The sequence below is a fragment of the Hydra viridissima genome, unplaced genomic scaffold (assembly GCF_058129835.1).
Source record: "Hydra viridissima isolate aposymbiotic clone 2 unplaced genomic scaffold, HvirCarnegie_v1 scaffold_4, whole genome shotgun sequence".
Lineage (NCBI taxonomy): Eukaryota > Metazoa > Cnidaria > Hydrozoa > Anthoathecata > Hydridae > Hydra > Hydra viridissima.
The window spans coordinates 16,009,986-16,037,519 of NW_028324303.1; the positions used below are offsets into that span (position 1 = coordinate 16,009,986).

The 27,534-nt window shown below is 28.5% G+C and overlaps 2 protein-coding genes and 1 pseudogene across 10 annotated transcripts; 1 reads left to right on the forward strand and 2 right to left on the reverse strand.

The window, feature by feature from the left end:
- Positions 1-6,507: 6,507 nt before the first annotated feature.
- On the reverse strand, positions 6,508-13,798 carry LOC145183823 (uncharacterized). 4 transcript variants are annotated; one of them, XM_090085610.1, is made up of 4 exons: positions 13,589-13,798; positions 9,639-9,828; positions 9,377-9,530; positions 6,508-7,475 (listed from the first exon to the last, which is right to left on the reverse strand). In XM_090085610.1, the coding sequence occupies exons 1-4, from the start codon at positions 13,677-13,679 to the stop codon at positions 7,455-7,457; spliced, it is 456 nt and encodes a 151-aa protein (XP_089941736.1). In that variant the 5' UTR covers positions 13,680-13,798; the 3' UTR covers positions 6,508-7,454. The 4 variants fall into 4 exon arrangements, with proteins under 4 accessions (XP_089941736.1, XP_089941735.1, XP_089941734.1 ...); XM_090085609.1 differs by lacking the exon at positions 13,589-13,798 and adding an exon at positions 12,889-13,070 and having other exon boundaries at positions 7,344-7,475; XM_090085608.1 differs by lacking the exon at positions 6,508-7,475 and adding an exon at positions 7,859-8,077.
- LOC145183822 (ras-like GTP-binding protein rhoA pseudogene) lies at positions 6,913-7,680 on the forward strand (annotated as a pseudogene).
- Positions 13,799-14,028: 230 nt separating the features above from the next.
- LOC145183820 (nuclear valosin-containing protein-like) lies at positions 14,029-26,160 on the reverse strand. Of its 6 annotated transcripts, none has more exons than XM_090085598.1 (25): positions 25,865-26,121; positions 25,673-25,765; positions 25,440-25,510; positions 24,720-24,851; positions 24,537-24,621; positions 24,066-24,144; positions 23,792-23,832; positions 23,371-23,695; positions 23,187-23,251; positions 22,967-23,101; positions 22,650-22,869; positions 20,892-21,030; positions 20,491-20,628; positions 20,288-20,345; positions 19,895-19,919; positions 19,746-19,828; positions 18,372-18,494; positions 18,077-18,181; positions 17,486-17,548; positions 16,771-16,893; positions 16,571-16,670; positions 15,159-15,265; positions 14,729-14,805; positions 14,320-14,647; positions 14,029-14,108 (listed from the first exon to the last, which is right to left on the reverse strand). In XM_090085598.1, exons 2-25 carry the CDS (start codon positions 25,757-25,759, stop codon positions 14,058-14,060), a joined length of 2,760 nt encoding a protein of 919 aa, XP_089941724.1. In that variant the 5' UTR covers positions 25,760-25,765; positions 25,865-26,121; the 3' UTR covers positions 14,029-14,057. The 6 variants fall into 6 exon arrangements, with proteins under 6 accessions (XP_089941724.1, XP_089941722.1, XP_089941725.1 ...); XM_090085596.1 differs by having other exon boundaries at positions 24,711-24,851; XM_090085599.1 differs by having other exon boundaries at positions 24,537-24,647; positions 25,673-26,160.
- Positions 26,161-27,534: the final 1,374 nt, after the last annotated feature.

A 27,534-nucleotide genomic window follows, 5' to 3' on the forward strand; every position in this document is an offset into this window, starting at 1 on the left:
CTTTAGTTGTTGGCTGCAATCTGTTGATATCAAATTCTTGGCTGCAGAGTCGCCTTAGCCACATCCTTCCATTGTCTGGGAATAATGCAAACCGTGACTCATTAGAGAAAGTGACGAAGTTCCAAAATGCCATAGGTTTCTCTACCACTTCATGAGCCCAATCTTTTCTACACTTGATATTGGCTGAGCAAAGAAATAGCTTCTTTTGTGCAGTTCCACCATAGTAGCCTAGCTTTTGAAGATACCTGAAACCTGTTCTGGGACTGACACTAGCTTGTATTCCTATGTCTGAGACCTTGCAACATGGATTATCTTTGACATTTCTCTTAACAAGACGTAAGGTTCCGTCAGAAGACACTTGACGACCTGGGTGTGTTAATATGCATTCTTTCCGCTCTTTAGTAAATTGTACAATCACTCTATTAAGAGTGGAAAGTAGGTTTTCTAATACTTTTTATTGACTTATTCCACCTTCATGTTGACAAACAATATGATCTTGTTAAAATTCAGATAAATCAAATGCTCCTTTGGGCCTGTTCATGCTTGATCACCTTGAAACATAAAATCTTGGTAAATGTATCATTTTAATTTATTTCTTTATTTTTTTCATAAGATTTTTTCACATCATACATGAAGGAAGAGTTAAAATCCACTTTATCATAGTGTACAATGAAGTTACATTAACTAGATATAGCTTTATACAATAATGGGATTTGTTGAGGTTCTGCATATAAAAGTCAAAACCTCTGCAGTTGATCAAAAAATAATCCACCTTCTCTTTTCAGTTTATTTAAAATATATTTTTATTTAAATAGAGAAAAATATCATAGCTTTTATAATAAACATTACAAATTTTTGTCAAGCTTCACAAAGAAATATCTTTTTTAAACTGCCCTAAATATTTTATATTCAATTCCACAATAAAGAATAAAACTAGAAACACGCATTAACTTCTGAAAGGAAATAAGTCATTAAGTGATTCGTCCAGGACATAAAGCTACTACGATGAGATTTTCCGTAATTTACTGCTTTTAACACAGTAGTAATCAAGAGTTTCTTAGATTAAAAACTGTGAAAAGTTTTAAAATGATCTTTAGTTTGATTATCAATCGATACAAATTCTAAACGAAGTTTATCCATCGATTAGTTCTTAACGAATAATAATATACTTTAAAATTGAATGAAAACTTGCTAAAGATTTTTGTACTTTTTATTTACTCCATAAACATTTTTACAAGTTAGGTGTTTAATCCATTATAAATCTAAAAAGCTGCAATATTTCAGTAAATGCATCCACATTTATGTAGAAAATATCCGGTGAGTGGCAATATCTAATCATATCCGGATCCTGCGGATTTAATAAAAAAACAAAAAAACATTTCCTTTAGATTGTGTCATAGAAAGATGTCGATGTAAATATAAAATGACGTAAGATTAATTTTAAATGTTTATTTTGCTATTGCAGTTATTTTGACATATAAAAATTTTGAAGATTTCTTTGCATATATATATATATATATATATATATATATATATATATATATATATATATATATATATATATATATATATATATATATATATATATATATATATATATATATATATTGTTCAACTTTATCTTAAAAGCGAAATGAAAGTTACAATTTCATAAAACGAGTGTTAAAGATTCTTCTTCAAAAATGTTAAAACTTCTATTATTTGTGCCACGTTGCTTACTAAAAGGTATGGAATGCTAAGAATGCGTGGTAAATATCAAAAAGTAATTTCAATAACTTTCAGTTCCATACTTATTCTAAGCTCCTCGATTGTATGACTGTTATCTATTATCAGTTATATGATTTTAGAAAAAAAAGCTTACTTTAAAAAATTTGAATGATGATCTGATTTATTAACTTAATTTGTTTAAAAATACAAAAAAAAAAAAAAAAAGGCGAATGAACAAATAATTTCATGAAAATTTTTTAATCGAATGGAGCTAAATCTTATGCATTTTTTGGTAATGAAACCTTATCTGGCATCAGCTTTTTTGCAATGCTACAGTTTTTTTACAATATGCCTCAATTATTTTTAAAAGTGAGGCAAAATAGCTGTACACAAACAAAAACAGCTATGAGAAAAGAAAAAGAAGAAGAACAAGGCGGGAAAGCAAAAAGTAGTACTGAAGGTGCCGTTTACCACCTCTGCCAACCGAATTTAATTTAGATTTACTGTATGTTAAAATGCACTCGTGCTAGATTTAAAAAATAGTTTTAGACTCATTATAGCTAAAAACATAAGAATTAGGCAAAATAGATAAAGTAGTTTTTTTTTATTGTTGGGCTGGGAAATCAGCAGGAAAAAAACTTTATCCCCAGAACACGGGTTCGTGGAAAAAACAAACAACGTAGAGATTTAGTTTTAGTCTTTAATTGAAAAAAAATAGTCCCTAGCATAAGAAAAAAAAGGTTTTAAAATTGAATCAAACAAAACATTGTATAGATTTTTCCTAAAGAAGAACTTACACTGTATAGATATTTCCTATAGATATAAACATTGTATAGATATTTCCTAAAGAAGAACTAACAGCCTATATATATATGTGTAACTGCCTGTATATAAAGAAGAACTAACTATCTATAAGGACAATGTAATGAAAATACAATTTATGAATTGATTTTATACAAAAAAAGAATTTAAGTTTCATTTTATCAGCAGTTTACCAAAAGATCATCAATTGTGACGAGCAAAATTTTTGTTAATGTCATTATCTATGAAAATGTTATGGAAATGGAAATTTGCAAAAAACCCAAAAAGCTTTGCGGTCATGTTTTTCTAAGAAGCTTTGAATTACGTAACGCTTTTCAATTTTCTTAGACCTTTAATTAAAAGGTATATAGGGCATATTGTAGGTTTAAAGATAAGGTAAACTAAGTATCAATTTTGCCTTTTTGAGAAAAAAAAAAGGCTTTAGACGTAAGAATATTTTTTTCTAAAATTATATAAAAAGGGCAACTTTTATTGAACATAATGAAATTTACTTTTTGTTTGAATGCTTTTGACACTATCATGGTCACTTACGAGGTTTTCATATTATAGAACATCAAAAAAGAATCACTTAAGGACGTTTATCTCCATTTCTATCAAAGCTGTACCCAATGAGTCTTAACTCTACTCTGAAAATGTCGAAATCTCATCAACTTCATATTTTTAAGAATGTTAATCAATGGATAAAATAACGTATTACATTAATTATTTCTTAGCGTCAAATAATACTTAAAAAGCCGCAAAAGTTTAGATTTTTTTTAACGCGGTGTATAATATAATTTTTTACGTTTGCGTAATGCATTTTCGTAAACTTATTGAAAATTATTCTTATTATATAAAAATATTTAGGTAATAATTAATTTCAGCTATTAACACAAAGAGTATTTCATCTTTATAACTTAATTTAAAATAACATTTTGTAAATAACGACTGCAAAATGGACTGTTAACTCAAAGGAAATTTAATTAGCCCTAGAACATCTTTAATGTTTACAAAATTGCAACATTATCCTCTATGCATTATCCAGCATATCCTCTATGAAAAACAATTATTAATGCCTGTTTAAAGGAATCTATCTTGTTCGCATTACCACTCTATTTCCCTACTAATATTTCTTTGCAGAGCAACTGTGGTGTAGCTGGTGCAGCTAATTAACATTGATTGTTTCTTAATATCTTTTTTTACTTCAATATGACAGATATGAATAGCTGTAGGGAAAAAAAGCATAAATACATGAAAAAAGGGGAGAGGCTCAGCACATTGAGCAACTAAAGACATTTAATAAAAGCGTACCCAATGTTAAAACACAATTTTGCTCTTGAATATGGTTTACGTATGCCTTTTACGAATGTGAGATGATTTTTACGTTTGTGAAAGGCCTTTTACGTTTGTGAAAAGTCTTTTACGTATGTGAAATACCTTTTACGCATTGCTTAAAGAACGAATATCAAAGTGATAACTATAAAATGCAGATGAAAAACTTTAAAATCTGAGAAAGTTCTTTGGAATTGTGAGTAAAAAATTTAATTAGTTGTTTGTATTTCAAAAGATAATGAGAGTGGACCATCAACGGACGGGAAAATTGCAAGAAGGCCATTTTGAAATGAAAAAAAACTAGCAATTATTTTGAACATTAATGAGGATTTTACGGCTGTACTTTCTTGTGGATTGGATATTGTCAACCAGAACTGTCAAACTGAAGAAGGCCAGAGTGGGAATGTCCGCCTTTTCATTTTTGATAAAGTGGTAACTTTTGTCATCAAGTGTTTATTCAGTATCAAAAAATCAATTTGCAATTGACGGCCTTGATTATCCGAAGGCCCAAACAACATTTCATTTACTTGTGTAACTTTATCCTTGGTATTAATTGCCTTAAACTTTGCATAAAAATCTTTCGCACTAGTCTGAAATCAGTGCAACCAAAGATTTTTTAAAATGAATGATATTATTTGAGAAAAAAAGTCTTGTAATATTTTATCATTTTCACAAAAATATTTTCAAGTTGACGGATTTCATTACATCATTAGCTGATTGAACCACAGAAAAATGTTGAAACTTTGTCTAACACGTTACGCCACATGTTAATAATATTTTTAATCTGCAATATTATCAACCTACAATATTAGGTATAAAAACATCGCTAAAAAGTAACAATAAAGGTGATAAGGAATGTATGTTTCGTATGTGAAGACGATAAAAACTGACTTTTGGTTAACCATGGTTTAGTAAATGTAAATAAAGTATAAATAAAATAAAATAACGACACTGTGTAAATAGATTAATAGACTTTTCTAAAATACTGTTTACCTAATTCAAAGATATTTGATCCGAAATAAGAAAACATCGCTTAAATATAGAACATATTATAATAAATACAGAAATATATGCATACTTATTATGTATACACACATGTATGATTGTCATTTGATTTCTTGGTCTGGTTTTTCAATTGCATTTTTCGCTCGCAAACATGAGAGGTTTTATAATTATTGAAGCTCAATTTAGATAATACTCTTAAAAATATTTGGAAGACATAGTATGTAAGATGTAATGCAGCTCAACTTTGATCTTAACAAAGATAAGATCTTCACTTCTTTTTGGTAATGATGACGACTGCATCTTGGAAAATGTTATTTAAACTTCAATTTTGTCAGTTTTAATACAAAAGAAATTTAAATTTCATTATCATTGCAACGCCCGCTGATTAATTGGAATATCACAAATCAAACCTGTGTTTCGGTACAATATTTTATTGGTAAATTTTTTAGAATCTAAGACAATTCTATCTGTGTAAATTTTTCTATCTATATTTATCGGGTCTTTATTTTTCAATCTTTTTTTTTTCATATAATACCTTTTAAATGATAATAAATCATATAAAAATATCACAAAATGTGAAATGAATGTTAAGATATTCAAAGTTATATTTGAATGCAGTTTTCTATTGCTTCATAATGTTATTTCAATTCGTAAAATTTGGTGAATTTAACGATATTGGAGTGAAATTAGTCACATTTAATGAAATCATTAAAAACGGAATGTACATTAACATAAAATCCGATTTGGACTGATTAGTTTGAAATGATAGTTCACTTTTTAATCAACAGATTAAAATGATTTCAAAAAATTTATCATGTTAAGCATGCTCTAAAAAAAAATATGCTTAATATTTTTGGTAAAACGAAAACGAGACTTGTAAGGTGTTTTTAACTGATGCCTTTCTATCGCTCTCCTCCTGCATTGTTTTTTCAAACTCTCTAAAAAATCGTAAGTTGTAAACTGAGGCGTTGGAACACGTTTTGACTGTTGTAAACATTTCTTGTTTTATACCTAATGTAAATCTGTGCAGATTAAGCTGTTCAGTTATCTATTTAAATTTGAGATTTTTTAGGCACTAAAAAATTGAGTTTTAAAAACAAAAATGGTGTCCAACTATCTTAACGACATTTTCAGAGCGTATGTTTTTGGACTATTTTTTTTTCTAATATTTTTTAAAAATTGTAAAATTCATCGTGAATTTTTTTTAACCAAAAAAAAAATGAAAAAAGAAAAAAAGAAACTTAGTCAGCTTTTTTTGAAATCAGCTATTTTTTAAAACTCCTTATCACTCATGGCAATCAATCGCACCAATCAATGAAGTGTCATTAATCAATAACACTTTCGGTGTAGTGTCACTGATCGCATTCCATGCATTGATTTCAAATCAGGTCAAAATGGTAGTCATAACTTCTCACAGACATAAAGTTCACGTATTACACGAGCGCGCATTTAGCGTTACTTGTTAAGTGATTACAAGTGTAGGTTTTACAATACTTATTTTTAGAGTAATTCGTATGCTTTTATTACGCTTAATTATTTCGTGCGTTTCTCGCAACAAATTTAATTGCTGCTTAAAATTCTCATCAACATTTCCTTCACTAAATAAAGGATTTTCGTAACCAATATGCTTTTCATAGATGGAATAAATCAAAACACACTAAATGTTTTTACAGAGCTAAACGAAAGACTTAAAATCGTTGGTATTCTAAGTTAAACAATTTTCTCTATTTCTTTATAAATATTTTATATCAGTTACAATAAAGGCTAATAAAATCAACAATTTTAACATTATTTTTATTCTTTAAAATTAAATATGGCATTTTGTATGAATTATAAAAAGTGCAGTTATAATGTTCGAAATATTGCGAAAGTTTTCGGCGTCGATTTACATGTTTTTGTTTGGAATAAAGATTGTAAACATACAAACCCACCAAGATTGTAAACATACAAACCTCTTAACAGTCTAAATCTTATGTAAATCCAAATAAATGTTTTGTACCGATTTAACTGCTCTGTTTTTATATAGAAAAAAGAAATAAAAATTGTTACAGCTCGGCGTACAAAGCTATGGTAAGCGAGTCTGAGTTGATTAATGAACAACCAAAAGCTTACAAAAAGTTAGTCATAGTGGGCGATGGTGGCTGCGGGAAGACTTTTCTTCTTCTGGCATTTGCCAGAAACAGAGTACCAGACAGTTATGTTCCTACAGTGTTCGAGACTTACACAAAAACAGTTTCAATTGAGCATCACACCGTAGTTCTTTCGTTGTTTGATACAGCAGGTCAAGACGCTTACGATAGACTCAGGCCTCTAACATACCCGGACACTGACGTATTATTAGTTTGCTTTGCAGCTGATTCCCCTGACTCATATTTCAACGCTCATGATAAATGGATACCGGAAGTAAGACATTTTTGTCCTAACACGCCTTTGATGATTGTGTGCACGAAGGTGGATTTGCGAGAAGATGAAAACACTATAAAACGTTTAGCTAAAGTAAAACAGGTCCCAATCACAACAGCTGAGGGGTTAAGAATGGCAAAGTTTGCGAAGGCAGCATCATATATAGAATGTTCAGCTAAGACACTTGTTAATGTCACAGAAGTCTTTCATGAAGCAGTCCAAGTAACCTACAGAAGTTTAAAAAAAAAGAAAATGAGAAAGAAAATGAAGCATTGTGCCTATATATAACCTTAATAGATTTAAATAAAATCGAGTTTAACTCAAGCTATTTATGGAATTTATCTTAAAGCTTGCAAATGATTTGTTAACGAAGAAATTAATGCCATAATAATTTTGCAAAGTAATTCAAGTCATTCAGGCATGTTATTTTTCTTCACGTTTTCTTTTTAATTTAAAAATATAAATATTTTTTCTAAATAATGAAAAGCAGATTGGTATTCGCTTTTTTACAATAAACAATTCTTAAAAGGAAAAAAAAAAAAAATTTATTTATCTATTCGGAAATTATAGATATCAGTGATTTAATACCAGAAGAAAAAACTCATTTTAAGTAAAAACTGTTTGTATATTTGTGTATACATTTACAATTACTTTTGTGAATACATTTTAGATTTTTATGTAAATAAATTAAATTTTAATGACTGGTGTCTTTTAGTTTCTTCTTTCAAACCTTTATTGTAACGTAAACTTCAAAACAGCTCAATATTTTGTCTTTCTCTTTTTCATCTTTTTCTGGATCTACAAGTTGCACTCTTCCCCAAAAATCTCCCTGAAAATTTTATTTTAAAAATTAAAAAAAAAAACTCCCTGAAAATTTCTAGCCAAGTAAATCAAGACGGGGGAAAATTTCTTGAAGATGTACAATCATCACCCAATACTTTCTTTTATATATATATACACACAAGAATATATAAGAATTTAAATACATACAATATATGTATTTATATCAACAAACATAAAATTTACATCGGAAATTCTGAAACAAAAAAGCGAGACAAATATAAAAAAATTGTCATCTAAATAAGACGGCGATTGATTAGGCCAGGCTATTTTTTTGAATTCGCACCTTTTTTTTTTCTGAAGAAGTTATTGCACAGTTTAAAATGTAACTCTAAATCAAGTATTTTTCTTTTCGCATTATTCTGTAAATTTTCAGTTAATCACCATCTGTAAATCCAGTAAAATGTCACTAAACCTTCAAACCTCTTTGCCGGTAATTCACTTAGCGCGATATGGATTGTTATTAACTTTAATTGATATGTATTAAATAGCCGGAAAAAGTATTTAAATTATACAATTTAGACCTGCTTTCAAATCTTAGGACTGTTTTCTATATACACATACCCTTTTGCGTATTTAAAAGTTAAACATTCAGAGTCTTTCTGAATTTTTATAGCAAAATAAGTATTTACAAATAAAAATCAAAGGTAAACATGTAACGAATGTAATACACAATACGAATGTAAAAAAATCCAGTTTAAAAAGTTTTAACCCTGGAGGCCAGGTGTTTATTAGGCCCATTAAGGATGGTCTAACACCCAATTTCAATGTTAGGAGTATCAGTGATATCCTCTTCTTTGTGATGGACCAGTTAGTGAAGACAATGTAGACAGCAGTGTACTTTTCATCTGATAACAACAAAGTAAAGGTTTTTTTCTTTAAAATTTGCAGAACAATTTTGGAACCCTTAAGTTTGAGAAACTAAAGGGGTCATGTAAGGGGGAGTCTTTGAGTACAGGCCAGTCCTTAATACTAAGTTTGTCTTTGGCATCTATTTAGACTTACAAATTAAAGTCCTTTCCTCTCATAAACCTAATGAGGTTTGTGTTAATCCTTTTCAATAGGACTTGGGTTTGGAAGTATTTTTAAACAATTTTTTCTTTGATAATGAGGTTCTTTTAGATGCAATCAGCATGTGTACAAGTATGTATTGTATTGTGTTATATTGTATTGTATGTATGTATATATGTATGTATAAATGTAAATACTTTCTTTGATCTCAAATAATATTTAAGTATTTGGTAAAAATGTTTATTATAAAAAATAATGAACTGCAACAAATTCTCACATTCATTGTAAAGTTGGGTACATATATTGGGACTTGTTCCTCAATATCAAATGGAAGTTGAAACTTGATGTCTTCTACTCCTATTGTGCAGTTTTCACAAATATTACGGAAAAAGCATAACTCTGGTAGTTTTTCACAATCCACTCCGAAGTCGCTGAAAATATTTAAACAATTTTTTAAAAAAGACACTAATATGATAAAAGCCTAAGATTTATTCAGAACTTTTTTTGAAAGTAATGATTATTAACAAACAAACACTTACCAGCCTACACATGGTAGTCTCAGCCAATGTTTATCTAATACCTTTCTAGCCAAACTGAATTTAACAAAAATTCCCTTTGGTAACTTTCTCTTCAGAGTTAAGTTACCAGATAGATAAATTTCAGCGTTATTTTTTAGAAGCAATGGGTTTGGAAACTTTGAGATTTTTATTTGCAGTGGAGCCAACAAGTCTAAGGGAGACAAAAAGTCATCTTAATCAAAGAAACACAAAATAATTACTTAAAAAAAAATAAAAATAAAAAAAATAATAAAAAGCAGATAATAAAACAAAGAAAGAAATTTTTTCTTAAAAAAAAAGACTGATGCAAAAGAAATGAAAAAAAAAAAGTTATCAAAAAAGTGAAAAAATAATAATTCCCAAGATATTAAATTCTCAACCAGAAATTTGTTTCAAGATATGTTTGTAAAATATCTGCTCCAAAAAAAAAGGAACAATTAAAAAGATAAAATGAAAATAATATGATTTTTTTTAAAGAAACAATAACTGCAAAATCATTTTGTTAAACATTAATTTTTATGTCCTGTACAATTGAATCAAAAGATTTCACTTAAAATATTTTAAAATCAAAACTAACTCAAATGATTCTTTTATGTATTATATACATTGACTTACAGACATAAGTAACTTACATAAGTAACTTACATAAGTAACATACATAAGTAACTTACTATGGAGAACAAAAAAAGCTCACTATAGACTGTAACAAAATATTAACTCTGATCATGTTTGATTACAAATAATACAAAGAAATAAGCAATTTTACCTCCTGCAGTTTTACAAATGATACTATATTGTATTTGTAAACTAAATCAGTCATTACATTTCTTTGCTTTTATTGATATTAGTTATTATTCTATGCATCATTGTCCTGAAACCAGTATTAAAAGTCGGCATATATTTTAAGTTAGCTTTGTAGTATTCATGTTTATTTCTCCTATCATTTTCAAAAATGTGGGATCCATTCTAAAATCCTTTTAAAAACACTTTAGTTTGTTAGCATTCTCGGAAATTTTTCAGTTTTAAACCGGGATGATGAGATTTATCAATTTTATATTCCGAATGATTATAAACAGAATACAATCTTTTAAGGATATGCTTCTCAAAGATTAAGAGTAAAAATTTTACTTAAGATTACCTAGCGTACTTTTTAAAATCAAACCTAAAAAAAAATCATTAACATTAATATCTTAGCTACCTAATCTTTCCATTTTAGGCAACAAGACTCCTAAAATGCACCAACATTTTTCCTAAGATGTTTATTTTCTAAAGATTAATTGATATATCAACATTAAGATTTACTATTCTTAAACTTATAAAAAAAATTTGCCATATAAAGCCAAGTTACTATCAATTAAAGTGAATTTATTGTTAATGACAGTTAAACTTTACAAAAAGACTTTGGACACAAATTTATTACCTATTTGGGTATAACTTTTTAAACTGGTTTTATATTTAAAGCGACCGCAACTTTAGTAACAGGCTTTTAAAACAAACGTTCCGTAGTGTGAGAAGTTTATTATTATTGTCACAAAAACGTGGAAAATAAAAAACAAACAAAAAACAGTCAAAAACATGAAAATTAATACCAAAAATTTGCCAAGTATTGGCTTCGTCATGAATGGCACCGTGCCTAAAGATATTGCCAAATTGATTAAAGAGCTTTTAGGGAATGTCTATGCTGTAATTTGATTTAAACGACTATTCGTGGAAAGAAAATGAATGTTTCGAAGAGAGCTGTTTGTAGATCTCAGTTAATTAAGTGCTCTCTATGAGCTTCATTAATAATATGATGCGGAAGGACCTCAAGGGCAAGTTTAGAGAATGGGTTATGAAACCCCTTTATTTCTACTATTGTTGAGTTAAAAAGGTTTGAAAGAAACTTCTGAACCCTCTGAAAGTTGACTCCAATGATTGCATTCGAATCCTAAAGAATCATGTTAAGCCCTATATAAATCTCCCACTACACTATAAAGTGTTATATAAATCTCCCACTACACTATAAAGTGTTGTAATTCCAGCAGGACAGAGCTCCTGCTCCTGCTTAAAATTTAGTTTACTCAGTCTAAGTTTGAAGTTTATCCAGACATTAAATTAGTTCGGCACCTTCCGGGTCGACTTCAAAGTAAAGTTTAAGTAATACTTTGAATTTTTTTTTTCACTATTTTTTAAATTTCGCAAAATTTTTTTCTTACACAAAATATGATATTTGATAAGGGAACAACGAAATTCTCACTTTTTTGTTTTCTAGGCCTTTTTATACTTAAACTAAGATACTGAAATGATTTTTTTCTCAAGATGAGTTCAGAGAATATATACACATGAATTCTTTGTGAAAAAGAATAGATACACATGGATTCTTTATCAAAAATGTTTTCTCATCAATTTTTAACTCTAGATTATCTATATAACCCGTTTTACTTACGTTTTGCTATATTGAAAATCTATATAACCCGTTTTACTTACGTTTTGCTATATTGAAAATCCATGTTAACACTTTTAAGATAACAGAAGTTAAAACAATTTTTGATAAAGCTTCAAGAGTTTTAGAAGCTAAAAACTAAAACATTTGGAGTTAGTACATCTGAACTAGTTCAGATATTTGTGCGACTAGCATCATTATGAAAAAACTCTGTCAGGTCTTTACCATCTACAGGGTAGTGCAAAAGTTTCTGCACACTCGTGTCTTGAAACAAAAACTCAGAAAATTTTTTCGGAAGCAGTGAGATTTAATCTGCTTTCATGATCATAATAAAATAAAGTCTTGGGTACGTTTTCCACCTGTTGAAAGCCATTATTCACTAAGCAGTCTAAAATTCTACGACAAAAACACAAATTTTGTATATTTTAGGCTGCTATATTCTCTTATTCATTCTTAACCCTGGAAATAAGCTAGTCCTTTGTTCGAACTCTAGGTCCTTTATATACCTTATCCTTTAAATAAGACCAACAATTTTTCAGAGGATTTTGATGTGTAGAGTTTCCTGGCCAATCTGTCCAAACATTTGTGAGTCTTTAATGTATGGCACTTTGCGCTATCTTCACAGGGAATAACCTTTTGTTATTCATAACTTCTTTAAAAACTGGTAAAATACTTTTGATATAATAATCACTGTTTACAGAGACTTTTTCAATATTGAAGTGAGGCTGTTTTTTATTGTGTAGAAACTTTTGCGCCACCCTTTAGATATTTTGTTTGTTTTGGAGTAGAGGATTTTTAAAAAAGAAATACCTTTACTCCTTAAGTCCAAGATTTCAGAATTCTTCGGAATTTCCAAAGCATGCCGATAATTCGGATATATTTGAGAGTTTTCAAATTCATGTTTTTCGATCATTTAGTTTCGAATTTTTGGAATACCGATCTATCCAAACGTTAAAGCTTATACCTGTAAAACTGCAGAACAAAAAATACTGAGTTTAAGTTAACAACTTGATTTTAAAATTTAAATTCATTTTCATTATTATTACATTTCTCAATAGGATATTCTAAGAAATGGCTGAATTCCCCCTTTCTTTATGTGTTACTTACTAGGAATAGCTAATATTTTTGAGTTTTTTGTCCTTTTTTTTTATTATTTTTTTTAAATCATCAAGGTTCCCCAAGCCACATTGTTTGTTTCCTGATGTTTATATCAGGAAAGAAACACAACTCTGTAGTCTTTTTGTTATTTAAGTAAAGTTGTTAGAGGTTTTTTAGTGCCTTAAAAGCTCACCGTTGTTTTTTTTAGAAAAGCGCAGTGTTTCATTTTTAGAAAACTGCTGTTCCACTCACAAGGATACTTTATCATAAGATTGTTGAAAAACAAAACGATCGATAAACATATTTCAAGCAGTCTTTCGGGTATAAATTATATTAAATGGCTGGCTGAACTCATATGAAAACTGCTGAAAATCCACTTATCGCAGTTACTACAACAGATACTTAAACTTACCACAGTTGTAAAACTCAAAGTTTGCAGAACAAGTAATCACTATAGAGATAAGCAAAACCTTGATAATAAAAATATTTTTGATAAAAGCCATTTCTTAAGTTAATGTAAATCCTAAAAACTTCTGAAGAGCATTCAAGTTTGCCATAAAATCAATCTGATTCGCCCTTCTTTTACGTTTCTAAATTAAAGTAGCAATAAATTTGAATCATACTGAAGGCTCTGCAGATCGTGAGCAGTGCTAGAAGTAGACATTCGTGCTCGATTACTTGCAGTCGGAATTTTAGCGCGACAAAAGCACAAAGAAGCTTGCAATATTGATTCTTAAAAACAACGTTACAAATTTCGATAACAATAAGTTACCGTTTTTCAAAAGTGTGTAATAGCTTAGAAAGGTGTCGTATTCACACGTTCTGGAGGGAAACTAAAAAACAGAACACAACAACTGTTTAAATTTATATTGAAACAAAAATTACTTCCTCCGTAAATTTTTGTTCTTCATATCGTCATACCAAATACGATCCTAAAAATATTTTTTAATGTGATCCTAAACATTTTTTAAATAAACGTTATATCCAATGCATAAATTAGGTATAATGTATATACCTAATTTATGCATTAGGTATAATATATACAATTATAGATTGCATATAATCATACAATTACATATTGTAGTAAATCATACCTAAACATATTGTTTAAGAAGAAATTTTGGAAAAAAAAATTTAACTTACTGATCCTGAAACGGAAGGTTTAACTTTATCAAACGCTGTTTCAAAATGACTTCGGTATACAAGAATTTTTTTGTGTTCTTCAGTTTTTGTGTAGCATGAAAAAACCTGGTTATCCGAATTTTTATCGGTTACGTCCGTTTTTTTACGCTCACTAACATCGCTTAGGTCAGTTTTCAACAAATCTTGACTTGTGGATTGCAATCTATCTTCTGATGATGAGCGTGGTTCTATGACAGGAGTCACAATTTTTTTTTTCGTGTTGTTTTTCATGAACTCTTTTAAAGCTGTGACAGAAGCTTCGCGTACAAGGGCGCTTAAGTCAGCTCCACTTCGATGGAAAAAAAAACAACAACATAAATAGTTGCTTATTTTCCACAAAAACCACTAAAACAAACATTACAATACACACCTAAAACCTTCACACCTTTGATCAAAAGCAATCATTTCAACAGTTACATCTTCAGCAAAGCTTGGTTTCGTTCCATTCTTTAGAAAAACAGTACAAATAGTTACTTTGTTTAAAATGGCAGCAAGTGTTAAAATAATGCATATCGGGTTCAATAGGTTTTTTAAATAGTTATTACTAAGTACTAAAATTAAACCCCGCTAGTAGAAAAGCTACATACTTTTGTTATTGTATTTAAATAGTTATTACTAAGTACTAAAATTAAACCCCGCTAGTAGAAAAGCTACATACTTTTGTTATTGTATTTAAATAGTTATTACTAAGTACTAAAATTAAACCCCGCTAGTAGAAAAGCTACATACTTTTGTTATTGTATTTAAATAGTTATTACTAAGTACTAAAATTAAACCCCGCTAGTAGAAAAGCTACATACTTTTGTTATTGTATTTAAAATTTTTGTTCGATCAGTTTCATTCGGTAGACCAACGTATAGCAATTTATCGAGACGACCAGGACGTAATATGGCAGCATCAAGGATATCTGAAATAAAGCGTAAATTAAAGAGAATAACTAATAATAATAGAAGCTACATAAAAAAAAGGAGTTTAACGAAGGAAGAGAAGACTACTCAATATTTAAGATATCCTTCTGCTCTTTTTGCAAAACTTAAAAGCAGATTTATTCTATTTCATACTTGAATTCCTGAATAAATGAATAAAAAAAGATCAAAGATAAATTAAATTGCATGGTGTCTTAAACACTTGAAAAAGAAGGATGATTCGTTTAGAGATAATTTAAAATTTTGTTATGTCAATCCGTTGTTTCAGTTTTTTAAATATAGCTTGACATATTTAAAAAACTAAAATTGAGATATTAGACCACATCCAGCACGTAGTAAAGAAATAGTGGCGGTGACTGAAAGAGTACGTGACAATCGTAATGAACCTATTCGGCGCCGTTATCAACAGCTTGGTTTGTCGTGTGCAACAACTTGGCATATTTTACGTAAGGATCTTGGTTTAAAAGCATTCAAAATACAACTCGTACAAGAATTAAAGACAGCCAACCTCCCAAACCGTTGTCATTTTAGTCTTTGGGTTCTTGAAGATCTGCTTTCGACTAAAATTTTATTCTGCGACGAAGCATACTTCTTGTTTAATGGTTAAATTTCCAAATTTTGGCTGAAGACCAACCTAAAGAGCTTTATGAGTTGCTATTACTTCCAGAAAAAAAAACGGTTTGGTGTGGTCTATGGGTTGGAGGAATTTTCAGGTTGTGATTCTTCAAAAATAAGCCCGGCCGGAACGTACTTGTTATCAGTGCCTGGTATCGCACCACGATACCTGACTATTTACTGCCTGAGATTGAAACTCGTGATCTCAACGACAATTGGTTCCGACAAGATGGCGCTACTTGTTACACTGCCCGTAATACATAGCTTTATCGCAAGAACATATCGGTGAAAAATTAAAGCTCTGGGCCGGTGAATTGGGCGTCTAGATCTTGTCATATCACACCTATAAACATTTTTCTTTGGGGCAATGTAAAATCCAAAGACTACATTGATAAACCGGCTACGATTGAGGATTTGGAAACTAACATCACTCGTGCCAAATTCCAATAGAAAAACTTAAAAGTATTATCGAAAAAAAGGAATTTTGAATTGACCATATGAGCTGCAGTTACGGCAACATTTAGAAGAAATCTTATTTAAAAAATAAATGTCAAAAATGATAGTAAAGATTTTTCAATAAAACTAATGAAATTCTTTATTGTTGAAAAAAGTACATCGAAATGAATCGCCTTTTACTAAAATTACAAACAAAATTTTAATATTTTTATTACCAGGTCGGTTTGTAGCTCCCATAATGAAGACATTTTTCCTCGTTTCCAAACCATCCATTTCAGTAAGCAATTGATTAACAACACGCGAGCTCGCACTTGACTAAAATAAGAGATATCAATCTTTTACCAACACTTTTATGAAAAGCTTAAAAGAAGATTGTGTTAAAAAAAAAACAAAAAAAACATAAGCTGTAACTCACGTCGCCAGTTTCAGACCGCCGTGGACAGAGGGCGTCTATCTCATCAAAAAAAATGACACAAGGGGCAGAGTTTTTTGCTCGTTGGAACACTTGTCGAACAGCTTTTTCACTCTCACCAACATACTATTTAAAAAACGTTTTTATAGAACAATTTTATATACCTACAGAGGTGTAGAGCTTGTGAGGATAAATTGTGTAAAGAATGAAATACTGTCATACAAATTCTGTTAGCTTTGATTTTCCTGCTGTGACTCTATTAGTAAAGTTTTATAAAATTTTAAAAATGAGGTTCTTGCTTCAAAATTTCACTGAGCTGATACCAAAATATGTTTAGCAGTTATGGGTTGCAGAACCTATAGCCAACTTACATCAACGTCACAAAATTTGGAAAGCACAGTTTTTTCCTTCTATATATCTTTTTATACTTTGTGTACCTTTCTCATGGCTCTTTACATCATATGAAAACATAACAAATTTTCTTTCAACTATTATCCTGACACTAAAAGCTTCATTTAAATGTATATCTTAAGCTTCATTAAATGTTAAATCTTAATGGTTTGAAATTTGAAAGAAGCAAAAAAAGTTTGTAGAGGAAACAGTGTTTCATCAAAAAGTGCAAGTTATAAATTAAAAAATACTAAGAAACTAAAGATGAGTATCAATACTACAAGTATTTGTTGGTGATTATTTATAAAAGAGAAAAAACGTTAATTACCATATTTAAAAGTTCTGGACCTTTAACAGAAATAAAGTTAACACCAGCCTCATTTGCAATAGCCTAAAAAAGATTAACAAGGAAATTCTCAATTTTGAATTTATTAAAGATTACTAAAATAATGCTCAAAATGAAAAAAACACTTTCAGAGTTGCACATATCTAAAGAAAAAAAACCCATGCAATCCTATTGAAGGTATTCATTAAGTTCCTGTGTAAAACATAAAACAGGTAATTTAGATCATTGAAATAATGAAAAGATAATTGAAAAGAGTAGAATTGGATAACATTAAAAAAACTGAGCTAATAAACATAGAAATCAAACCGGTATAAATTCTTTAACAACTCATTTGAAATTATATTTTTCTAAAACTTTTAAAATTATGTTGCATGTAATTGTAAATATCTGTACAGTGTGAAATGGTCTGCCCAAAATTTAGTGCATGGCTGAACTATAAAACTAAATCTCAGTTTGATTTCAATGAAAGTTACACTCTAATAAATGTCATTCAGTATTTAAACAGAATGCATAAGGTCTTATATAATAAGAAGTAAATATGAAGTGCAGAAAATAAATAACTTAACAACAAACCTTGGCTAGAAGAGTTTTCCCACAACCAGGAGGACCAGCAAGTAAAATACCCGGAGGAGTAAGTAGTCCTAATGATTCAAATTCCTCTGGATTATGAACAGGTGCCTGTAATTGAAAGATAAACAAAAAGAAAATAGTTAACTAAGGAATTTTTTTTGAAAAAATTGAAAAGCTTTTTTTAGAAATTTTTTTTTTCATTTTCTATTTCTCAAAAAAAAAAAAAAAAATTAGAATGAATAAATTTTATAAAAAGGGCTAAAGTTTTTGGTTTAAAGTACAAAGAAAATTTATTTACCATAATTGCCATCATCAGCTCCTGTCTGATATCCTCTAAAGCACCAATATCTTTCCATGAAACATCTGGAACAGTTGCAAATCCTTCACGCTTAGCAGAAGGTTGTACATGAGGTAAAGCTCGCTGTAAGAAATGAAATTTTTATGTTCATGGATTTGTCTCATTTTGGATTTTCAGCTCTAGGCAAAAATAATTTATCACAAAAGAATTAAATAATACAAAATCAAGTATAGACAAAGTAAAAATTAATGCTTCGCAAAAAAAAAAAAAAAAAAATAATCAAGGTACCAGAAATTATATAATTTGCTTACATTAAGATTAGTAGTTGATTGGTTGATAAAAATAATTGCAAAAGTTGATAGGGGAGACTGGGACTAGTTGGTTTCTTTAAACATAAGAAAATTTACATTTTCTTAAAGAAACAATTTTACAAAGTGGTCAAGGAAATTTATATTTGTGTGAATTTAGGTTGCCTACATCTTTTTATTACACAAGGTGATTTATTTATGATCCAAATAAAACACATTTAAGTGTATCAAAAGAGGTTATTTCCAATTTTTTTCATAACAGTAGTGGCATCAGTAATTGAATCAACAATATCATTTCAAAGACTAACACTAAAGTTTAAAAGAATATTCTAATAACAGGGATGTCCATAAGATCAAGGCATTTAAAGAATGTATTACCTAAAAAAAAAAGCACAATCAACAATAAAATTTTAAAATGGCTTAAATCAGTTCTTGTTTTTAGTTGAGCATTCAACATAACTTCCACAGGCTTTAATGGCAGCTTCAAGTGGACTGCGTACTGCCTCACATATTTGTGCCAGCTGGTCTGGATCAAATTGTAACTAAGGCTTTATTGTTGCAGACTTCAGGAATCACACATTTGAATTGATCTCAGCTGATATTTACAGACTTCATTACAGACTAAGCACTAAAGTCTAACAGATTCAGGTCTGACAAAAACAAGGCATTTCAATAGTTCAAAAATGAGGAATTTAATTTTTCAAGTTATCAATGGTTGTCTAAGTTCTGTGTATCAGCACTGAGTCCTACTGATGATATTGAAATGTTTTCTGAATGTGATGTTTTCTGAAGGTGGTTTGGAACCATCTTTTATTATTATTACCACAGCTTATTCTGTCCCAAACCATGATGTCTTCAAGGAGCTGTCTTTTGGCAATGGACTGTTTTTAAAAACTTTCTTGTAAACTAATTGAAAATCATGAACCAAAATCTAATTCATAATTCTATAAGTCATAAGTCATAGCCTATTTATAAATACCTCTCCTTGTGCATTTGCTGTAATTTTTTAGAGTTTGTTAGATAAAACCCCTCTTAAAATAGTTAAAAAGAAAATTTTACAACTTACTTCAAAATGATGTGTAGAAAGGAATAGATGCGATAGCTGCTCTTCACTCAATGGAGGCTGTCTTTGAAGCCATACTGAAGATTCTACATAAAAAACAAATAACTTTATTTGGTGCTAATAAAAAATACTTCTTAAAAAAAAAGACATACTTTTATTGAGGCAATCTTCTGCATTCTAAAGTAATGAATGAAAAATATTTTTAATAGGTAGTGATTACATAGTTACTTAAAAAAACATTTTTATTCTGTTACAAAGTTTCAACTGCCAAAGTAATTATTCAGAGTCTTACTAATACTAATATTAGCAAGACCAATACTAATATTAATTAAATTAGTATGTTATATTATAACAATATTAGCATCATACTACAAATATATTATTCATAAACTTATTTTTCAGGTCTATTACCCAACTTTACTTGACTGATATTTGTCTAATGATGTATAAATGGGTAAATAAATATATTATTTACATTTATTATTTACCATTCAGATTACTTTTTTCTCAATATTATATGTTAAATAAGTGATAAATAGCCTTACATCTACATCAGTTACATCAGCAAACAATGCTTTTACAATACTGTCTGATTTGAATGCACTAAACAAGAAATAATTGCACTTACAAGAAAATACATCTATAAATATATTTGTATCATCTTCATTTTATCAAACAGAATCTACAATATCAATGATATAATAAAAAACACACTTTTGAAGTAGCATCAATACAAGTTAAACACAACCTTTCAACCGCACATATAGCAGCTTCTCGAGCAAGCGCTTGCATGTCAGCTCCAACAAATCCAGGTGTGAGACTTGCAATCTTCTCAAAATTAAAATCTGCCTCCAACCTCATGTCACGGCAAATAACTTTAAGAATGCTAGATTATGTCATTAAACATTTTAGTTTACTATTATAATTATTTTCAGACTTTTTTTACAATTTTTATTTTACATAGATTTTTATGTTTTTATTGAACTGACTAGATAAAAATTAAACAATTAAATTTTTGAACAGCTCAAATAGTTAAAAAAAAAAAAAAAAAGAAAGAAAAAAAAAATGCAGCTGAATTCAAATCCACAAAAAACTCTTTTATTTACATCTCCAGTTTTGACATTTAAAATGTAGTTTAAAAAAACATACCATATTCTAGCTTCTTTTGAAGGAATACCCATAGCAATTTCACGATCAAAGCGACCAGCTCTTCTTAAAGCAGGATCAATAGAATCAGCACGATTTGTAGCACCTATTACTAGTACATGAGAATCACCATGAGCCAATTCTAAATAATTTCCAAATAGAATTGCATACAAGTTGATCTTTTTTCAACTCAAAAAATCCTTACAACATGAAAAACACTTTCTGTTCAAGATATTTTTTTAAAAATCTTTTTATTGTTTATTGTTATTTTTTTTTAAGTTTTCATGGACCAGACTTTTTTATCACTTAAAAGTTGAGCAACATTTATGACCTATTTTTTTTCCTTTTGGTCTCTAACATTAAACAATAAAACAAATTCATAAAAACTCTACTTTAACTGTTTTAAAATTTTTATAACTGTGCTATAACTATTCTTGTGTATATAACACATTAAAGAATAATTGTAATGGGTGCTATCTTTTTAAGTGGTTATTATTAATATTTTGAGGTGATGTTTTTGTGTGTAATTTTGGTGTTATTGTTACAAACTGAATTTAGTCAAAAATATTATATAAAACATTTTCTGATTAAATTAAACAAGTCATTATTTATTTTTTATCAGAAAACATTTTACCATATTTTTCTGTTTTTAAAATTTATTTTTTAATAGCTAATTCAACTTAAATAAAGTTAAAAGTTTCTTTTCATTTTTATGTAATAAGATTTCTCTATACTATCAATCAACATTTCTCTTGTTACAAGTTTTGTTATCTTTTCTTCTAGCTATGCACATTGCTTAAACTGGTGTAGCCATATAACGAAAAAAGTAATTTAATATAGAGAAAACTGGTACAAAATGGGGCAATGGGGCAATGGGGCAAAATGGTTTTTTAAAAATAAACCTTGTTATGAGTACGGAAACAAAGAAATAGTGTTTAGTTTTGAATTATCACGTGACAAAATGCTGCCATCAGTTGCATTAAGCTTTTTGCCAAAGTTGTCTTAACTAAGTAAATATGGCTTTAAATGAACTTTGATGTAATTTTACAGTGTCATATCATATGATGCAGTAATTTAATATTTTATGTGAAATGTTGAAGCTTGTATTGAATTTTGAATAGTAGGAACTTTTTCTAGATGTAAAACTGTTTTTAGCAAAATGCCACCAATTAGGTAAAATGGGGTAGGAAATGTGGGGCGTAATGGGGTACTCCCCATTTTACCCCAAGTGCTTCAGTCTTTTTTAATGAATTTTAGACTAATCATGTATGAAACTTTTATGAAAATAAAATAAATTTTTATACATATACCATTTATCTTCCATACATATTTTGAGTTCATATATTTGTGCATGTGTATATGTATAAATACATTATTCTTTTATATTGATTAATAGGATAATAATAATAGAAATTTATACTAGAATTTATAATTTATAATAATAAGAATTTATACTTTTTAGTTTCTAGCAAATAAGTCAGCCAATCATTTCAAATAATAACTGTTTTTCAAGTTATGTAAAATGGGAAATTACAAACGAACATTAAATCAACATGGAGCAAAAGTGCCATGCAGCAATCAATTCTCTCCATGATAGTTAGTGATCAAAGATATAAAAATGCTGTTATATTTATGATATAATAGTGTAATCATAATAGCTTTTAGAAATATAGACATCAAATAAAATTATGTTGTTTTTAGGAGTAAAGAAAATAATAAAATTCACTTTTTTGAATTTTAAAACATGTTTAAAAAAACTACCATCCATGCAAGTCAATATTTGAGTAACAACTCGTCGTTCACTTTCTTTTCCTGCACTTTCACGCTTAGGTGTAATAGAATCTATTTCATCAATGAATAGTATGCTAGGAGCAGCAGCAGTTGCTTCACTAAATAGAGCTCGAATTTTTTGCTCTGACTCTCCACTTATGCCAGAAACTATCTCAGTTGCTGCGATCTTAAAGAAAGGTACTTGAAGTTCCTAATAATCAAATAGAAAAAATTGTTTAAATATTAATAATTTCAAATAGTAATTATATCTTTTAATATTTGAATTATATTTTTATAACAAAACATACTCCAGCAATAGCATTTGCAAGAAGTGTTTTACCACAACCAGGTGCACCATGTAACAAAAATCCCCTCGGTGGTTTAATTCCAAGAGTTAAGAATACTTCAGGATGTTTAAGATGAAGAAGAAGTTTGCTAACATCCTTGATAAAAAAAATTAGACAAAAGTAAAATATTCATGCAGTTAGTTTTTAAAAAAAGATAATAAAGATTCTGCTCATAAAATACCTCTAGAGCAGTTTCATATCCACCAATATCTTTAAAAGTAATGTTTGATGTGAAAGCCTCAAATTCTAAAATCATGTAACTGAAGTAAATCTTTCAATAAGTAAGTAAATAGATTTTAAATTATTTTTAATACTGTTATTCAAAAAAAATTAAAGCTTAAAAAAAATTAACATAAGATTTTTACTTTTTGTTTTTTCTTTTATTGCAGATTTTCTGTTTGCAGATTTTATGGTAGAATTGACAAGAGTGTCAGATTTTGACATCTGATTACCTTCAGATAATGCATTAAGAGATTTATTTGGAAGGAGAGATTGATTATTTTCAGACTTTGCTACAAGTATTGTTGGAGTGTTAGATCTTATTATGTGCTCATTGTCAGACGATGTAACTTTTTTTGTAAGAATAGGATCATGAGTACAAGCAGAAGATTGTATTAAAGGACTGGATTCAACTTGTTGAACAAAATATGGCAACCTTGATAAGCTTTCAAATTCATTTTCATTTTTCAACTAAAAAGTAAACATTTGAAATTGGTAAAGCATAAAAATTGATAAACACGAAAAAATTCATTCATCATTTATGACATACATATAAAACAGACTTACATCTGATGGCATCTTATCAATGCACCACTTTGAAGATCTTCCTAAACAATTTCTTTTTTTAATAATAGGGTCAAGACCTTATTTAAAAAATTAAATAAATGAACAATATTCTTTAATAAATGGTATTTTTTTTAATCATATAAATACGCCATTTCAATATAAACTTTACGAATCAGTAGTTTAAACTAATATTTTCAAATACATGCACCTTTCATAAATTTTAAATCACATAAAAAATGAAAAAGAAAGAAAAAAAAAATTCAAATTGGCATACCATTACTATTAACAGTTTTAGGTGGAGGCACAGTTGTTTTGTAAAGATTCTGCATTGAATTGTTAACAGAGTTAGTGTCCTGAAAGTTATTTAAATCAAAATCTGTGTCATTGAATCTAGATATGCAAATATAAATATATATATATATATATATATATATATATATATATATATATATATATATATATATATATATATATATATATATATATATATATATATATATATATATATAACACACAAAGTAGAGCAAAAAAAAGTTTTTTTCTTATACTTTGTTCGGGAAGCTTCTTTTAAAAAGCTGCAATTAATGGGGGGAGGGGAGGAGTAAAAGTGTGAAATGGAATTTTAACAATATATAACTTGATGAAGTGAAACTTACATTTTTGTCACAAAAAAATATACTCCTGAAAAGGAGTACAACTTTAAATTACAATAAATACAAAAAAAAAATACAAATTTACAATAAACCTTATACTCAACCAGCATATTCTCTTCTAAGCTAAATTCACTATCCCCACTTGACTGATCATCCATACCAGAAACATTCTCAGAACTAAAGCAAGAATAATCAAAAGCATTCTATAAATTAATGTAAAAATAATTGTAAAACTATCAGCTAAACAAATATTCAGCTTAAGTGACCTTCTTGACCTCTTTAACTTTTTCGCTAAATGCTTTTCCTCAAGTAAAGAAGTCTTATCTATCTTCAACTTTCCCACTTCCACATTTAGTGCTTTCTGGACAGAAAGTTTAAGAATATTTCGTTTCTTTCTTGTATACTCACTAAAATAAAGAGTTAAGAAAAGAACAAAAAGATATAAACTGAGTAGTGCTTTTCATTTTTGAAAAATTGAATTGCAACTAAAATAAAATTAAAAAATTTGTATTGAAATAATTTTAAAATATGTAATCCATTTATTATTTTAACACCAATAATAAGATTAACTACTGGAGACTTTTTTACATTTAGTTTGTTACAAATTCTAACTGTCATTGGGTTAGTTTTTAATCGAAAAAATATTTTATTTGTTTTCAAAAACTAATGGAACTTTCAAATGCCTTTTGAATTATCTTTTAAGAAATTTACATATCAAATTAGCATATTTATCAGACTCTCAAATATCTAAACAATGCAAATGAAGAAAATATTTCCTAAGAGGATACTTCTATTAACATGTCAGAGTTTTTAATATTATTGACTGGACATTGTTATGAGATTTGTGCCATTTGTGCATCTTTAAATATGATCTATAATTATAATATGTAAGCAATATATGGCTTAGTGTTTACATATGTAGTTTAACAAAATATCTACTGTGCAATTTAAGAAGATTTCTCACATAAAAATGATTGTAATCATGTAACACTTACGGAAATGATGCCTGTAAGTAGTTTACTATGTCATCAGCATCTGAAGAAGAGTTTTTTTCGTTCTCCAAATACTATTAAAACGTTAATATACAAGTACATAAATAATATCCTGTATAAATATTCTTATTAAGTAAGTTTATTTTCATTTATAAAAGCCTTATTTTCATTTTAAAAAAATTTTAAATTTATGAAAAAATGTCATGAATTTAGGAGTGGTTTACACATAACTATACCTCTTTTAGTCTTGGGTAAAACTTCCGATCAATAAAAAAGGAATTCCTTTTTTGTTTCTTGTTGGGTTGATCAGATTGAAATTGCATTACAACCTGTTATAAGATGATGAAATTAGGTAATTAACAATAAATATTTTTAAATTACCTAATCTTATCTTTCGGATATAACATTCAATACACTATGTTCCATACTTTTGAGGAAGCAGGTAAAGACTTTAATTTGTCATCAGTATTTTACAAACAGTAAACATCTATCTGTTTATCTTGGTAAACCTACTGCTACTTAATTTAGCTAGCCTATTTCAAACAGTTTTTCTCTTATTTTGCATTCAGATTTTAGGGATCGTTGCGTGATTTTAAAATTTAGAGGTGGTTGTAATTGATTTTAAAGGATTGATTTTGAAAATTTCGACTGTTATGTTATTCTCAAACACGTGCAGCGTTAAATTAGTATATATTTACGCTTTCGATAAAAAAAAATCCGGAACAAAAACATATTTGCGTACTTACTATAGTAATTACTATACATTATATATAAGTACTATACTATTAGTACTAATGACCATAACTGAAATGGGGTTCAAGAAAAAGTTCTAAATTTTTTTCTATTACGTTTCCTGTTACGACTTTTTTTTAGCATTTTTTTTTTTATCAAAATAAGAGAAATATCTAAGTCATAAAAATGCTACCGGCCAATTTTTAAAAAATTTCTCATTTAATTATATGAACTTGTATTTTTATGGCTCAAATTGAACTTAAAGAGCTTTTAAAAAACTTTTGATGTAACAGCTAAGACTATAAATGAGTTGCCCTACTTAATTCTGAAACATTTTTTCAAATTTTTGTCGTAATATGCTTTTTTTATTAACTGATCTACCAGTAATGCAATCACGGATAAGTTTTTATCCAAATCATTTTGTTGCTGTTGTTGTTGTTGTTGTAGTTGTTGTTGTTGTTGTTGTTGTTGTAGTAGTAGTTGTTGTTGTTGTTGTTGTTGATGATGCTGTTGAGTTAGTGATGAAAAATTATCTGAAAATTATCTGATCCGAAATAAAAAAAACTCAGGACAATAAATAAAAAAGTTGTGTACTACTCCGACATAATTATGTGTTCATGACTAAATCGACCATGCTGATTTCGAATACGGAGTCAGATTTGTGCGTCAGAAGATTAAAAAGTTAGATACAAAAGTTTTACTAAAGATAACATAATATTGCTAAAAGAAATTTTCATGCGTATTTCGGCTAAAGTTGGAGGAACCGGACTGTGTTGGGTCCTATCCTTTGCGTAGATGCATCAATTTAGTTATCATACGTATTGTGTAGTATACAATTATGAAGGTACACTTAATTACACTTAGAAATGCTTCATGCATCTGCTTTTGCGCTTACGACTGGACGCTCTTTCTCTTTGTAGAAATCACTATAGTGATTTCTACAAAGAGAAAATCATATAGCACTCAAAAATACATATAGCACTTAAAATAAAAACAAATAAAAATTATATATAAATAAATACAATGTTCTATCTAATATAATATATTATATCAGGTAGAACATTGCTTGAGTTACATGACATAAATTTTTTTCAGTAGTTTTCAGTAGAAGAATTAAAATTTGTTAGTAAAAACTGCATTTTTTAAATATTAGTCAATAAATAATTAACAATAAACCAAACATGTCAGAGAGCAAGAATAAAGTCAGTCCTTATGAGAAATGAATATATTTTAATAAAGAGAAGGCTTCTTGTGGTCCTTTTAAACGTTGGAACAAAGATGGAATCTTTCAAGTTAATGAATTAACTGCTGACATAACTAATCATTTACAAGCTTTAAAGGTATGAATAATATTAGAGCATTATTT